At 45.0% G+C, this 16,494-nt stretch overlaps 1 protein-coding gene across 5 annotated transcripts in view; it reads right to left on the reverse strand.

Moving 5' to 3' along the window:
- Positions 1-16,494, reverse strand: part of SMAD6 (SMAD family member 6) — a 325,135-nt gene that overhangs the window by 58,459 nt on the left and 250,182 nt on the right. For 4 of the 5 annotated variants that reach the window (XM_039491441.1, XM_039491442.1, XM_039491443.1 and 1 more), the window contains exons 4-5: positions 4,568-4,624; positions 2,078-2,155 (exon numbers count right to left, since the gene is read on the reverse strand). In XM_039491441.1, the coding sequence (XP_039347375.1) occupies positions 2,078-2,155; positions 4,568-4,624 (135 nt within the window). Of the gene's footprint in view, positions 1-2,077; positions 2,156-4,567; positions 4,625-12,234; positions 13,916-16,494 lie in introns of those variants that run through there. The other variant, XM_039491440.1, reaches the window with a different exon arrangement.

The following is a 16,494-nucleotide window of genomic DNA, read 5'->3' on the forward strand; positions in this document are numbered from 1 at the left end:
ATCCAATTTCAGTGCAACCCTGGTCACCTTATCATTATGTTGTTCAAGTAAAAGCTAAAATCTCTCTTCTACTGCAGAAAACCTTCCAGACGCCCAACTCAGATAACACAGTAACTAAACCAACACCATCCATAGGAGCTCTGTTTCTAAAATTCTGCGGCTACAATTAACAGTTATTATCAAATTGCCATAAAAGCTAGGGACATCAGGAGCATTATGAACTTGTACACAGCACAAGAATTTGTTAGAAATTGCAAACATATATTTATTAGAATGAAACTCAAAAAACAATCCCAACTCCCCGCTATCAAGTTTTCCCCTGCTATGGACAATTGACAACAGGCACTTTGGATTCAGTATGTCAAAACACCAAGACGTATTCAACTGCACCAAAAGAATCCTAAAGGGCAATGAAAATGAAAAATGTATAAGGGAGAAGAGCTCTACCAACACTATGTGCCTCTTCAAAATGCCATGTGGTATGGAATGGCCTAAGAAATACATCGCTCTCCCAAAGCTTGTGATAAACTCTTTGACAAGATAAAAGGATTAGGGCAAAGAGGCAGTCTCCTGACACTACTATACAGGCGATAGCACCTCAACTGATATTTTGATCATTCCGTCCCCTAGAGGGAGCCACAATTCTCTGATGATCTTTAAGCATGTCTGTAATCCCAATAACCAGCAAAATGGGGATTAGGAAAACTAAGGGACAAGAAAGCTCATACCTTTTGGTGTATTTAAAAATTGAGCCTTGTCACTGAACGAAACAAACAAGACTAATCTCAAGTACTGCACTGCATGTGAGCTGCATTAACAGCCACTACCAAAACTCATTCAAAGGAGCTGTATCTTTCCAATATGTAATTGTTCAGGTGTGATAAAACAGTACTACTAGGCAAAGGAGCCAGAAGGACTAGAGCAGCAGCGCCCAGACTTTGTTGGTTCATGAACCACTGTTTTAAAAACTGCTGTGAATGGATGGAACATCAAGCTCACGTATCGGTATGGCTTGGGAACACCTGCACTAGAGGATATAACGCATAGGCCAAGGAATGGGCAAGTTGACCGAACAGACATGAATTCTATGATTCTGTGAACCGTTACAAAAGAACGCTCAAAGGCCGCTCGCTATGTCAGTGCATGTGCCATTGGTAGAACAAGAAAGGTTCGCCAGCCATTCCGCCAACATTTTATCCCTGCTGTCTGAGGTTCACCATCAACTGTAATACGTCATCGTTGACATGAAAACTAGGTCTGAGCCTGTGAACAGTGCCCCTCCCACCCCAGATTTACAAGCTGCAAGAACAGTGCGGCCCACCACTCCACTGCCGTAAGTGGAGTTACACCAGGGATGAATTACATGGAATTGCACCCTGGTTCCTGTCCAAAGCAGCTTACAATCTAAGTCTCCTAGCCTACACGTCTTGCCAGCGAGTCAACCTCTCGGCCTACGTTAAGCCCCATTAAAATCAATGAGGTTCTGTACAGATGGTGGGCAGCCAATTCCAGAAGACTGGCCTATGGGCCTGATTTTGCAAACTCTTGCTCACTGGCTTCAACAGGACCGTACGGGATAGTAAATTCTGCTCACCTGAGCAAGCGTTTGCACACTAAATCCTGAAACACAACAGTTAATTCATGCTGTAAATATTCACCAGGGACAGTATAAAAAACTCCATTAAATCTGAACTGCCCGTTCATTCTTTTTATTATAAAATATCTGGCGCTTAGAAACCATTCTTAACTCACCCTCCTGTGTCAAGGTCTGAGTAGGATCTTTTAACAGTGGGTGATTTTATCACTCTCCTGAGTAGGAATGGAGTTCCTGCCCTAACTCCCAATCTCCTTGCTTTTCCAAGCGTGCGTCAGACAATTAACAACATTTTAATACAGCTTGGAGTTTGCGAATAGCTCTATTCAACCAACCAACTTGAACAGCCCCTTTGATTTTTTTCTGTTTTCCCTGAGAATCTCACATACAGAACTACATTTAATTCTGCTTTTCTGCTAAAACCTGCAAGTACAGCTCCAACCCAATAACCATTCAACTGCGGCTGTGTTAACGTCTGCCAACCTGAGAATTCTCCAGGGGTGGTGTTTGGTGAGTTAGTAGCCTCTGTTTCAGTGTAAGACAACGTGGAATCTGATAGATCTGGAAAACAGAAGGAGAACATTTAGTACTTTTGTGCCACGAGCGCTGTGCACCCGCTCACGGACATACTGTGCCACTTTGCCTGCCCACACCTTCCAGAGTGAAACTACTGCTGACCCAGGGCAGAAAGTAAGTGCTTAACTTCTCTTCTCTGACATGCAAAAATGAAAAGTTTCAATTGCTTCGACCACAAAAATAACTACAGTTCAGTTGATTAAACAAGTAGAAACTTGGTGCATACTGGATAAAGTTACGTTAAGCCTCTAAACAATTCATAGTTACTATACTTAATTATCACCATTAAAATTCTTGAAGCTGTTTATTCTTGCTTCTTTCCTTCCTTCCTCTTTGCTGAAGCTAAGGAAACTTTGTTTTAACAAGTTAAGAGTCCTTGTTATTCTCTCTTGCTTGCCCCTTTAATTAAGCGCTCAAATGTTTGCTCACAGATTATTTTTTCAGTCAAATAAACCCATGAAGTACATCTCACTGTTTTCCATACCTGCAGCACAAGTAGCTTCTAAAAGGAATTAATTTTGAGCTTATTTTTGTTATGTAATGTCAACTTAGACGACCAGCCCTTTCATTTTCCAGGACACTCTTATGGCTGGACCTCTGGTGTGAACCATTAGCCATGACGCATACTATCCTCATTTGCAAAACACTGTGAGTTACTTCTCCGGGTGAGATTGTGCCTCTCAGCAAGGGGTGGCAAATGCACTGCACCACCCCAAGTGTATTCCCAGGAAGCACGGTGACTCAGAAACACCCTGCCAGGACACAGCTCCCTCCCTAATTCTCTTGCTCTGGGGGTTAGTAATTTGCTGCTGGCCCAGACCATCAGGGAATTATGAAACTTCCCACACCAGCTCAGCTGGCACTGCCCACCCCTCCCTGCCCTCCTGCTCCAGGATGTAGAGCAGTGGTGGGCAGCCTGCAGCTCATCAGGGTAAGCTGCTGGCGGGCTGTGTGCAGCCCATGGGCACCAGGTTCCCACCACTGATGCAGAGAGTACCAGGCGCACAACATCCATGTGCTCCTGCACAGCCCGGCCCAAGATCTGAATAGCCTGCGCAAAGGGGGGAAAGGAGGTTCTCCTTTCCCATTAGGCCTCTGCATAGTTGCCCTGTGTGTGCCATGGTCCAGCCTTCGGCTTTTGTTGGGACTTTTTTGCTTGCTCGGTTTTCTTGTTAGCTTGTTCTGGGGTTTTTAGAAAAGATCAAAGGCGCCATTTTGAAATCTTTACTCAGTCCTTTGGGTCCGACTCTACCTCCTGTATGACCCCACAATTCCCAGTCTGGTGTTCCTGGGTGCACCTCTCTAAACCCCTTAGAGACCTCAGAGTAATGTATTTGCCAAGTGTGTCCTTATCTAGTTGGCAAATTCTGAATGTTTCCTCATCCCGCCCTCTCTGTGATTCTAACAGCTCTGTGATGAACATGTCTCTCTCTTTGTGTACTTCCTCTTTTGTGAACCAGCATTACTGACCAGGGGAGAACTGGAGGGGTAAGATACCACTCAAAGTGACTATCACTGGAAGAATCTGGCCCATTGCCTACAGAGTCTCTCAAAAAAAACACATCAACTTCCCCCCTTTGAGGTGCACGTGTTACTTCCTATTTACCTGGATACCGTGAAAGCCAGGGCAGAATTTGGCACGGCATCTACTAAGGGAATATATGCTTTGGAAGGCATTTGCTATTGAATTTTGCCAATTTTAAAGTAGGTCACATTTTATGCCTCACTGTGACCAGATTTATTTCAATGATACTTTTAAAAGTCAGAATAATTCATTGGAAAAAATGAAATTCCATTCAAATGTTTTACAGTATGGAGCTTAAAGAGCTCGTGTCTCAGTTTAATAAACACTAGACTAATAATGCTTAGCTCTTACGTAGCACTCTTCATCTCGAGATCTTAAGGAACTTAACAGTGAAAGTCTAATCTTCCCTATCTTACAGGGTGATAGGCCCCGGGTCAGAGAAGCAGGACAGTTACAGAGCTGGGGATAGATCCCACGCGTTCTGACCCCCCACTCCAGTCTGCAATCCAATCTAGTATCCAATAAAAAAATTAAGTCTGATAACCAGTCATTACATCTTCATTACTAATGACAGTGTTTCACCTGAATGCAGATTATTCTGAAAAATACAGATGTAGCAAAGAATGTGTATTAATATATAAAACCATGGGTAATAAAGATATAACAAAACATACAGAATATTTTATTTTTATTCATATATTTCTGATAACTTGTCAGCTAATGCTTGTTCAGAATTAGTGATGACCTCCACGTTCCTACATTTCGACATTTGCCTTATCCACCAGGCTGGAAATGACCCCAGTAGAAAACAATACAACGTTTTGGTTATGAACTGTGAATGTCCTAAGAGTTTGTAAAGAGAAAATACTTACCCAGTGGCTTTTGCTCGTCATGAGGAGACAGCCGAGAATAAGGAGGCGGGGGAGATTCTGAAAAAACAAGACCTCATATTAGTGCAATATTAGGTTAAAAGTTCAAACCCTCAAGTTTTCCCTCCTGAGAAGTAATATTTTGGTGGTAAGGTAAATCCCCATTTTATAACATGGCAGAAAAGTCATATGCAAATAACTCTTGGCCAAGATATTTCAAAAGCAGCTGGGTTTTTGGTGCCCAATTTAACACACCTGTAAGGGGTTTCCAAAAGTGCTGAGCACCCACGCTCTGGAAATCAGGCGCCTTTAGGTTAGGGCATCTCCAAAAATCCAGTTACCCAAAATCATCAGTCCCTTTTGAAAAGCCTGGCTTTTATCACCAGGTCATCTGTCTAAAATAGTCCTGTTTCAAAACATAAACATGGGTTTACCAAGAATTCACTGGATATTGTGTCAAAGACTAAGAAACTGCATAGCATAAATAAAAAGGCACTATCTTAGGACATAAAAGAAAACATTACAACCAGATTCTGATCTCATTCACAGCAACGTAAATTACGCAACTTAGGTCAGTCCCTATAACTTCCTAGATAGAATAAAAGGTCAGTAGTAATAGCCTACCATAATGGCATGTTATCCAATCTAGCAACACTACACTAGCCTTGATTCAACAAAGTACTTAAGCATGTGCTTAGCTTTAAACAGGAGTAGATCTACTGACAGTTGACTTAAAGTTGAGCATGTGCTTAAATGCTTTTTTGAATCAGGGCCACCTACGTAGCTGTTGGACCACTTGCATAGATAAGGACTACTCAAGACAATAATGGTTGTACGATAATGCCCTTTAATTGGTCAGACTTTTCTTTAATGGATCAGGCTTGAATAAAGAGACTATAGCAGTAGGAATATTCTACCTACCACCTGACCAAGATGGTGACGGTGACTGTGAAATGCTCAGAAAGATTAGAGAGGCTACAAAAAGAGAAAACCCAGTGATAGGGGATTTCAACTATCTCCATATTGACTGTCACCTCAGGACCGAATGAAAAGATAACATTTTTAGACACATTAATGATTGCTTTCTGGAGCAGCCAGTTCTGGAACCCACGAGGGGCAAGTCTTGATTCAGTCCTAAGGCACACAGGATGTGGTCCAGGAGGTGAATAGAGCTGAACCTCATGGTAATAGCAACCATAATGTAATTTAATTTAACATCCTTGTAGGGAGGAAAATACCAAAGAAAAACACCACATTTAACTTCAAAAAGGAGAGGCTAGTTAAAAAGAAATTAAAAGGAACAGTCACAGGTGTGAAATGCCTGCAAACTGCATGGATATTTCTTAAAAACACCATAAGAGAGTCAAATTATATGTATACCCCAAACTTAAAAAAAACAGAGGACCACAAAAATTGCTACCATGGCTAAACAACAGAGTAAAAAACAAGTCTTTTAAAAATTGTAAGTCAGATCCTACTGAGGAAAATACAAAGGAACATAAACTCTGGCAAGTAAAGTGTAAAAGTATAATCAGACAGGCCAAAAAGAATTTGAAGAGCAGCTAGCAAAAGACATAAAAACTAACAGCAAAATTGTTTTTAAGGACATCAGAATCAGGAAGCCTGCCAACAATCAGTGGGGCCACTGGAAGATGAAGTGCTCAAGGAGCACCTCAAGGAAGACAAGGCCATTGCAGAGAAGCTAAATGAATTCTTTACACCGAAGAGGATGTGAGGGAGATTCCCACACCTGAGCCTTTCTTTTTAGGTGACAAATCGAGGAACTGTCCCAGTCTAAAGGTGTCAATAGAGGAAGTTTTGAAACAAGTTGATCCATTAAACAGCAGTAAGTCAACACAGCCGGATGGGATTCACCCAAGAGTTCTGAAGGAATTCAGACATGAAAACACAGAACTATTAACTGTGGTATTTAACCTATCACTTAAATCAGCCTCTGTACCAGATGACTGGCGGACAGTTAATATAATGCCGATTTTTTTAAAAGGCTCCAGAGGCGATCCTGACAATTACAGGCAGGTAAGCCTAACCTCAGCACCAGGCAAATTGGTTGAAACTATAGTAAAGAACAGAATTGTCACACGCAATATGTTGGAGAAGAGTCAACATGGCTTTTATAAAAGGAACTCATGCCTTGCCAATCTATCTGAATTCTCTGAGGGGTCAACAAACATGTGGACAAGCATGATCCAGTAGATATAGTGTACTTGGACCTTTAGAAAGGTTTTGACAAGGTCCTTCACAAAAGGCTCTTAAACAAAGTAAGCAGTCATGGGATAAGAGGGAAGGCCCTCTCATGGATCAGTAACTGGTTAAAAGATACAAAACAAAGGCCAGGAATAAATGGTCAGTTTTCACAGTGGAGAGAGGTAAATGGCAGGGTCCCCCAAGGATCTGCAGTGGGACCAGTGCTGTTCAACATATTCATAAATGATCTGGAAAAAAGGGTAAACAATGAGGTCAGATAATATAAAATTACTCAAGATAGTTAGGTCCAAAGCAGACTGCAAAGAATTACAAAGGGATCTCATAAAACTGAGTGACTGGGGCAACAAAATGGCAGATGAACTTCAGTGCTGATAAATGCAAAGTAAAGCACATTGGAAAACATAATCCCAACCATCCAGACAAAAGGATGGGATTTAAACTAGGTGTTACCGCTCAAGAATGAGATCCTAGAGTCATTGTGGGTAGTTCTCTGGAAACATCTGCCCAATGTGCAGCAGCAATCAAAAAAGCGAACAGAATGCGAGGAACCATTAGGACAGGGATAGAAAATATCATAATGACATTATATAAATCCATGGTACATCCACACCTTGAATACTGCGTGCAGTTCTGGTCAATCCATCTCAAAACATATATTAGAACTGGAAAAGGTACAGAGACGGGCAACAAAAATGACTAGGGGTATGGAACAGCATCCATTGGAGGATTAAAAAGACTGGCACTGCTCAGCTTAGAAAAGAGAAGACTAATGGGGGATATGATAGAAGTTTATAAAATCACGAATGGTGAGGAGAAACTGGGTGTCATTTACCCATTCACATAACACAAGAATTAGGGGGTCACCCATCTAAATTAATAGAGAGGAGGTTTAAAAACAAAGGAAGTTTTTCTTCACGTGATGCACAGTCAACCTGTGGGACTCGCTGCCGATGTTGTGACGGTCAAAAGTATAACTGGGTTCACAAAAGAATTAGGTAACTTCACAGAGGTCCATTAATGGCTATCCGCCAAGATAGTCAGGAACACAGCCTCATGCGCTAGGTGTCCCTAGACCTCTGACTGCCAGAGGCTTGGACTGCATGACAGGGGATGGATCACTTGATAAACTGACCCACAAGGGTCATTCTTATGTTCTTTCGTTTTTTTGTTATATAAATTTGCTTTCAAGAATGTAACATTCTAAAATGTGGGAGCCAAGTGCTGTTGGCAGGGTCATATCAGTTAATTCCTGTTAAGCAGAAATTCCCACTGGCTTCGATGAGGAGTTCTGCTTAAAATTCAATGGCCTGACGTTCCCCCCACCCCAATTATTGAGATTAGCGTGTGTTCTTCAGTTTTCTAGAGTGACCTGAAAACAAACGGTGTTGGCAACACAATGACTCCCTCACCTATCTGCAGCTCAGTTTGGATTACTTTATTAATAACCTCAATCTCCACAGCATGATGGTTTTGATTTGGACTGCAGTCATTTACTGCTTCTGCAGAGAGGAAAGGTCCCACATCTTGAAATGGGCACCAGTAACCATAATAAAACAAGAGCACACAATTCTCTTACTCTGCTCCAGTGCACAGGCTCTGCACAGCCAAGACCACTTTCTCCCAAGTATTTAAGAGCTTCAAAGCACAAAAAAAAAAGTAACCAACATTCCAGATTGTGGTGATTCTGAAGGAATGGGATCTAATTGCATTAGTTGTGTCTGCAAAATGTACCTCTTATATTCTAAAAACAGACCTATCACTGCACTAGATTTCCTCTGTCAAAGCACAGATCGCATGTTCACACCCTTCTGCTAGTTACACTGTAAACCTAGTGATAAAGGGTTGGGTATACGATGGTGATGTGAACACACAACAGAATCTAGAGTAGGCAAATAGACAAAGGGCATCAAGGCCAGATCCAACTCTTACTGATTCTCATTTCCAGATTGCCCTCAAGGGGAGCAAAATCCAGCCCCAAGTCCCAACACAAATTGGCAGTATGAAAATGATAAAAAAGACAGTTAAGAGCTGTGCTGTTTCTTTGTGGTTTTAATTCTACATTGTTTGGAAAGCTTTTACATAAAAAAGGAACTTGTAAATTTCTACAGATGTAGCCTTCTCGAAGGTAAATGTAAATGCACATCTGCTACAATTAAAATGTGATTTCAGGTTCAGGCACCTAATAATTTTCTGGGGAAAGCACTGCATTAGTTCTCTGCATAAAATACGGTAATTTCTTACCAAAAAAAATGGCACAGAACGAAACAGGATTTCTGCTTGCAAAATAAATAAATAAAATAAAAGCTCTTCTCAAGAAAAAGGAACATTAACATGATATTTAATGTCCTTTGGGATTTCTGTTCATAACAAAACTAAAACAGCATTTATGCATGAGCTAATGAACCTCAAGAAACTTCACACTACGGGAAAGTTAAGAATTTTCTTTGGTCAGGACTTTCCATCTTGGAATCTCTTTCATTCTTCTATTCTCACCCTGTATTTTTACACAGAAAATGGATAACTAACCTCCATTATTTAGGGTGGGCTATTTGGTTCACTCTGCCAGGTTTTCTTTGCACTAAAACAGCTATCACAAAGGAGTATGTGCTTCCCCCCACCCATAAAGCCTAAACTGGCTGGAAGAAGTTAAAAAAGGGGTCACTGCAGCTTTAAGAAAGGCAGCAGTAATTGCCTAGATCCCCAGTCAGTCAGATAAACAGCTAGTCAGACTGGCGCCAGCAATATGCAAACTGCATATTATCACCACTTCTTCACCTAAATAGCAGAGGGGGACCCTCCGTAGGAAAAAAGGGCTTTTTAAGCACAATTTGAAACTGATCTCAATTCAAAGGGGATAATGCCGGGCCAAATAAAAGAAAAGTTTTTGTCTCTTTAATTCCTGTATTCTTTGCTTCAGCAAACCTATGTTTTTCTAGCCTGCCTTCTACAGTCACTTAGAAGCTGTGTCTCCTTTAGTGTGATTTAGATAATAGTCATTTTGTGACTATAATTACAGCAAAATAACAAATGGGGAAGCAAAGAGACTGGGGTTCACTCCTAGACCATGGAGGCTTTTGGGAGAAGGGGCTTTAACAACATCAGTTGTATTCGTGATTAAAGTATGTCTTAAAATGTCCATCCACAGACATGAAACATGTTTCCGATCTGTTGGGTTAAAGGCAGGCACCTTTTAAATGAGCACAGCCATCTCCAAAGCACTGATCTCAGCAAATACACCGCTCTGCAAGTTTTCCTGCTGTCTCAAAATGGGGGAGGGCAAAGACATGGGGGGGGGGGCACTCTTTCAGATGTCTCTTTAAAAGCATGTTTGGAGAAGGAGCCCAAGGAAAAGTCCAGTTTGTCTCCCTCAATGACAGAAATTACACAGAGCCTTATCAAGCCACGCATCAATGAGTGCCAGCTATGTGCGCAATGCAACCAGAGCCCAGCCGCCTTCTGAAAGAGGGGCTGCTGGCTCCCTTTGGGGAGGGCTGGCTCGAAAAGGGGTGACGGGAAGGGGGTATGGGACTTTCTCCAGCTTTGGGAGCCTTGGGCCTCTTTGATCCTCCCCCCTTGTTTATAAATCCCTCATCCTCACACAGGCAAACTCCAGTGCTGGGGGTTAATTCATTCCGGGGAGCTGCCTGGCCGGCTGTGTAATGCCTAAAAGTGAACAGCAAACGGAGTAGATCAAAGCTACAAACTCATCATGGGTTTTGCCTCGTGTAGGATCTATTGCCCCACCTGGCTGCTACCTCTCCCTCCCTGCCTAAACACACACACGCTACTGGGCCAGCTGTGCCCCTGGGGGACAAAAACAACAGATCTCGGCAAGTAGGTAGAGCAGCACCAGGAGAGCAGGTGAAATGGGCCTCAGCAAGATCCCAGAGCTTGCCATGTTTGCCCCAGGCCAGCAGAACTCACTTGCCTGTTGTGTCATGTGGCTTGTGCAGACCAGCAGGGTGCAGGGGGGCTGGGGCTGGGACCTATTACTGGTGCCCTGGGTGGCTTCTGTGGAGCTCACAATTTTAGCAGCAGCAGCAATTGAGAGCAGCCTTCTTCCTCCCTCTGCACTAGTGCCTCCTACCGGCCTTTGCACAAGGGAAAGAAGCGCCCCTGCCAGACTAGAAGGGAGACAGAGGCTGCAGGGGGGGTGTCTATGCCGGGTTGCCTGAAAATGCACACGCAGTTCCAGTGCACTGAGGCATTCTCAAACTCCTTGAATGGGTGGGAAAATACGATTCATAACATCAACTGGCTGGCTGCGTATTAAGAGTGTTTCCTTGACTCCACTTGGAAACAATGGTGCAATTCATAGACTACACCAAAGCAGAGAGGATCGGGCGGAAGTTCAGACTTGACATACAGACACAGGTACAACATGCTATGCACACGGGAAAAGGTTCTGCACCTTCCTAAAACCCAGTCCAGCAAGGCTAGGGCTAAACAGCTACTACACAGAAAGTGTCAAGGCGTTTAACTGCAAGAGGTCTGGAGATCCCACACCAGGCACTGCACTGCTGAGCACTCTCCCATTGTGAATTATCAACAGCTCCATTTCAACACAGGCTTCTAAAACGTATGTGATGGGCTACTGATACAAGCAAACAGCGTTATATCTTAAACCTAAACCAGGCTACAAATAATCTTAAAACAGAAAATGATGCTCCTGGTGCTGCTAGAACTAAAATATTCCTTCCCACTTTCGTGTTGGTTGTTTGAAACACCTAACTCACCAATCAGACCATCTTTCCTTTTTATGAAAAAAACAAACTCCTGGGGCTGAATAGTTCCTGATGGCTGCCTACACAGAAAACTACCATCTAATCCAAAAAGGGTACTGAAATATGAGCAAAAAGGTGGTGGTGCCAATTTTCTCGGCTTTAGGGCTTTTGGCTTGCGTAGGCCTTGATGCATCTTTGCATCTTCCCCTTAACTCTCAACCCTAGATAGGCTTAGGTCCTTAATGCACCAGTGATAGGCATTTTTGATCGAGGTCTTCTTAAAGGGCATCAGATTCAAGTGCAAATTATTGCGGCTCTGACAGATTTTGCCCATGGTTAAAACAAAAAAAACCCTGCAAAGAATTGTACTTGGGGGTGGGGTGGAAGAGGACAGACACAAATAAAAACTGACCCAGCCCTGCAGCCCTAGCCAGCCCGCCAGGTGCACCTGGGTTGAGCAACCATCTGTATTCAAACTCGCATCGTACGGAGCGATTAATCCAAGCGGGGGCTTTAGAGGAGGGCTCCCCAGCACCTGGCTTAGAAGTCGGGCTATCTCCGAGCCATTCCCCGCAGCTGGACCGGGCGCGATCCCTGCTCTCAGGCTGGGGCCTGGCAGGCTTAGGGCTCCCAGACCGGGTGGGTGTGAAATCCCCGCGGGGGATGTCTCCGAGCACCCCCAGGGGACCCCCCCCCCAGCTCGGCGGGGCCGCTCCTTACCTGGCCCACAGAGCCTGCTGAAGTGGTAGGGGTTGCAGCAGACCGTGGGGCTGTCGGCCAGCCCGAAGCTCTGGCACTCGCACAGCGGCTTCAGCTCCGCCGGGTGCTGCAGGTCCGGCCAGCGGAACAGCTTCCCCAGGAGCAGCTGCGGGGGCGCCGCCTGGCCCCCCAGGCGCAGCTCGGTGCGGGAGACCAGGACGCAGCCGCTGGGCACCCCCCCGCGGGACTCCACCGCCTCCACCAGGCTGTCCAGCGCCCGCTCCTTCAGCCGCTTCAGCAGCGCGTAGGTGACGGGCTTGAGCTCCTGCTCCAGCAGCCGGGACCGCGCCTCGCGGCTGCGGGGCTCCTGGGGGGCTCGCAGCGGGAAGTCGCAAGCCCGCCGCTCCCTGTCCCGGGAGGAGGCGCCCGCGGGCCTGGGGCTGCCTGGCTCCCGCTCCTGGAAGAGGCAGCAAGTCACTGTTTTGCATTCGCTCTCCTGCGCCCACCACGGGCTCTCCTCTTCCCCGTCCTCCTGCTGCCGCGGCTGCTGCCCGGGGCCGCCCCGCTCCGCCATGGGGCTCCCCCTGCCCTCCTGGCCCGGCTCCCAGGCGCGCAGCTCCGCTGGCTCCCTCGCCAGGTTGCGGGTTACCGGGCGGATTTCCGAGGAGGGGTTTTTCTCCGGGGTTTTGCTGCGGCTGGTGCCCCCACCGTGCTCATGGCTCTGCCTGGAGCTCCCATCTGCCCCTTCCCTGTCCGGGATGACACGGCTTCTCCAAAGTCGCCGCACAAGACCTGAGCGTTTGGACCTGAACATACGACAGCTCGGAGCTGGTAATCTCGGGGGTGGGGGGGTTGGCTTTTTATTTGATGCCCGCTCCTTCCCCGGCGCAAGCCCCGCGACCGCCACCACGCATGGAGCGGCGGCCCCTCGCAGCGCCGTGCAAAAGCCTTGCACAGCGAATCGCCGATAGATTGCAACAGGGCTGCAACATGAGGGAGACTGCGGGGAGGGGAGGAAGAAAGGGCCGAGAAGGCGCCGCGGGGGGCTACATCGACGCACACGGGGGGTCGCCTGCCAACGCTCCCTTGCAGCGGCTGGCCCGGGAAACGCTCAGGAGATGCCCTACATCGACTAGCAATTTACAGCCAAAGATAAAGCAGCCAGAGGGTCACAGGCAAACGCGCCTGCTGCTTCTCAAACAAAAATCCTTCCTTGAAAACTAGCCCCATCAACTGTGTTTCTTTGCCATTAAAACAGTAAAAGGGGAGAGGTGGCAAATCCGAAACGGCTGCTCTGGATCAGTAAACTTGCACCAGGTCCTAGACTTGGAGTTATTTCCCTTTAAAAAAACAAAACAAAACCCACGCACGTTTCAACACATGAATGGAAATTGTAAATATCCCGGAGAGAGCGGCTGGAAATCCTTAATTAAAGGAAAACAAAACACACACAAAATCCAATCCACTATCCTGCACGTTGGAACGCCTGGAATATGGTCCTGGAGCAGCCCCCACCCCAGAAAGTGACTTCTGCTGGCTGTGTTGCGATGGGGTCTGTTTAAACAGCACTGAGCCTTTCTTTCTTCCCCCTTCTCCCTCTCTCTCTCCCTCGCTCTCTCTTTTTTGTTCTTCTAAAACACACACAGGGCCCCCTAGGAGAGAACTGGAGTCATTGGCTGCCTCCCATCATGTGCCAGTCTAGACACTTTGGCGGCTCTCTGCTGCACTGATTGTTGCGCAAACAAGGTTTCAAGTTTCTTAACTCTTAAAGGAAAACACGTCCCTTGCAAAGGCGCAGGCACGGGGGAAGGGTTTGTGGGGGCATGTTCGTTCCCCGGCGGCGTGACAGCCACCCCCCCGCCCTTCTCACACACAGTGACCGTTTGCTAAAAGATGGACCCCGAGCAAAAATGTTAGGGGAAATTTGGGGACTAAAAAAAGTGCTTGCAGGAAAACTCTTTCAGCTGAACTCTGGTGTCAGGAGTGATGTGCGGTGTGTGGCGCATCTGGTCTTGCAAATGCTGGTAAATGCGAAGTCATATTTATAGCATCCACAACCCCTCATTTTTTAATTGTATAAAAAGCAGTGCCTTGCACATGCCATCCTTAATCACTGGCGGCTGAAGACATCTTTGATCTTGCTTGGCAAAGGCAGGAGGATAATGCATGGGCATGGACCAACAGCGAATCCCCACTGATCTAATCATCACTGCGGGGGGGGAGACGTGTCTTTTAATACTTCGACGACCCAGGAAGTGAGACCTCTCTTTGCAGAACAGCTAAGCCACTTTTTAGCTTAAACAAAAAGTACCTCTGTTAAAATGTTTTCTGTTCCCGCCCTATACACATGTATTTCCAAGAAGTGCTTCCCAGGGACACCGTTGAGTTATGAGGCTGCTTTTTATTGATGTTATAAACAGGAACTCATACACAACCTTCAGGTCTTTTGTTTAGGTTTTATTTATTAATTATTGGTCGTCTACGGAGGACGAGGATTGCTGAAGTAGCAACTCCAAGATGCAGTGCTGGAGCAATCGTTCTGCAATTCATCACCAAGCCTTTAATCTGTCAATTTCACTTTGACCCAGTCATGTAACATTTCACTTGAAATAACTTTCTGTTTAACATTAATTTACAACCTCACCACTAGGGTGGCGGGTTTTTTTTCCAATTGGCCTTTTTGTTTTCTGGTTTAAGATGCTGCTCAGCACTGCACAGTTTTACAACTGCGCTAAGAAAACTAGGTCAGAAAAGCATGTCTAAAATATGAATGTTCTAGCTAGAAGTTCAGCACATGAAGAGTTAATGTAGTTTCCTCCACTGGAGTCAGTGAGGCTGGGACACACCTCCTGGATGTATTAACTTGTTCAGGGTGGCAAAAGTTCAGGCTTGTAAAGTCACGATTGGCTCTCAGCAGAAATGTGCCTCGCTCCTTAAATGCTGATTGGTTGGGCTAGTGAACTGGAGCAACCTACTTCATATCACAGATTGTCACTGAATGAAAGAAATTCCGTTCTCCTCATTGGTCCTCAGCGGTATTTATGCATCATTCACGTTATGTTGGTTAGTATATTCTGGTATAATGTATAGGAACTGGAAATAAAAAAAGCGATCCATGATCTTACCATGCACCAGCACAAGCCTTTGCATGTGGTGTTGTTCCTGTTTATAATCTGCTGCAGAGTAGATTTAATTTGTTACTTGCTAGCTTGCTCTCAAAACCTGTAGCTCTCAGCATAGTTCTCGGCAGTCTGACTACCTCACTCCAGAATAAGTCTCACCCCGGAATTTAGGAGGTTTTGGTTTAGATCTTGGATGTTACAGATCTGTGCACACAGTGTCTCTAGTTTAATTAGAATGCCCAGATCCCACGTGCCAGAAGCACCAAGTAAAATGACCATGAATATTGGGTTAGAAAATACTAGCGAGAGATTAATTATTAGCGGGCAGCGAATTTAATTATTCAGATGACACCCTATATTATGAAAAAAGAACAGGAGTACTTGTGGCACCTTAAAGACTAACAAATTTATTTTAGCATGAGCTTTCGTGAGCTGCAGCTCACTTCTTCGGATGCATAGAATGGAACACACAGACGGGAAATTTATACATACAGAGAACATGAAAAGGTGGAAGTATGCATACCAACAGGCAGAGTCTAATCAATTGAGATGAGCTATCGTTAGCAGGAGGAAAAAAAACTTTTTGAAGTGATAATTAAGATGGCCCATAGAAGGTGTGAGGAGACCGCTGCTACTCTGAAACCTATATTATGAGTCCTTCAGCAGGTTGTATGCACGTCTCTCTATCACAGATCACAACAATGAAGCTGTATTACAATGACAGTCCACTAGAGGGCGGCTCTGGCAGCTCATAACCGTGATGTTTGTGTTAAATACTTGAAAGGACGGTTTCTGGGGCAGAGAAATTGATTTATTCCGCCCATTAATAGGTTAGAGTTTGTTAAAAGTAGCAGCAGCAGCTTTCTCCTGCTAGAACATAATCTTTGCCATGAATCTGAGTGCCTAACAAACGTGTTTTCGTGAACTTATTATCTCAGGACTAAAAAAGTTTATTGAAAACTAGATGGGCTTATTGTAGTTAAAATATGACTTATGATTTGTATGACCTTTCCAATCACATTGAATTTCACTTTTAAGTGGCAGCCGACCCTTTGGGGAGATTTCTGAGTGATACTGCAAACCTGCCGCTTATTAAATGTTACCTTTATTGTACAACGTTTTTGATGTTTACCTTGCCAGGAACGGACATGTATAAAAA

This window comes from Mauremys reevesii, linkage group 10 (assembly GCF_016161935.1).
Source record: "Mauremys reevesii isolate NIE-2019 linkage group 10, ASM1616193v1, whole genome shotgun sequence".
Classification (NCBI taxonomy): Eukaryota; Metazoa; Chordata; order Testudines; family Geoemydidae; genus Mauremys; species Mauremys reevesii.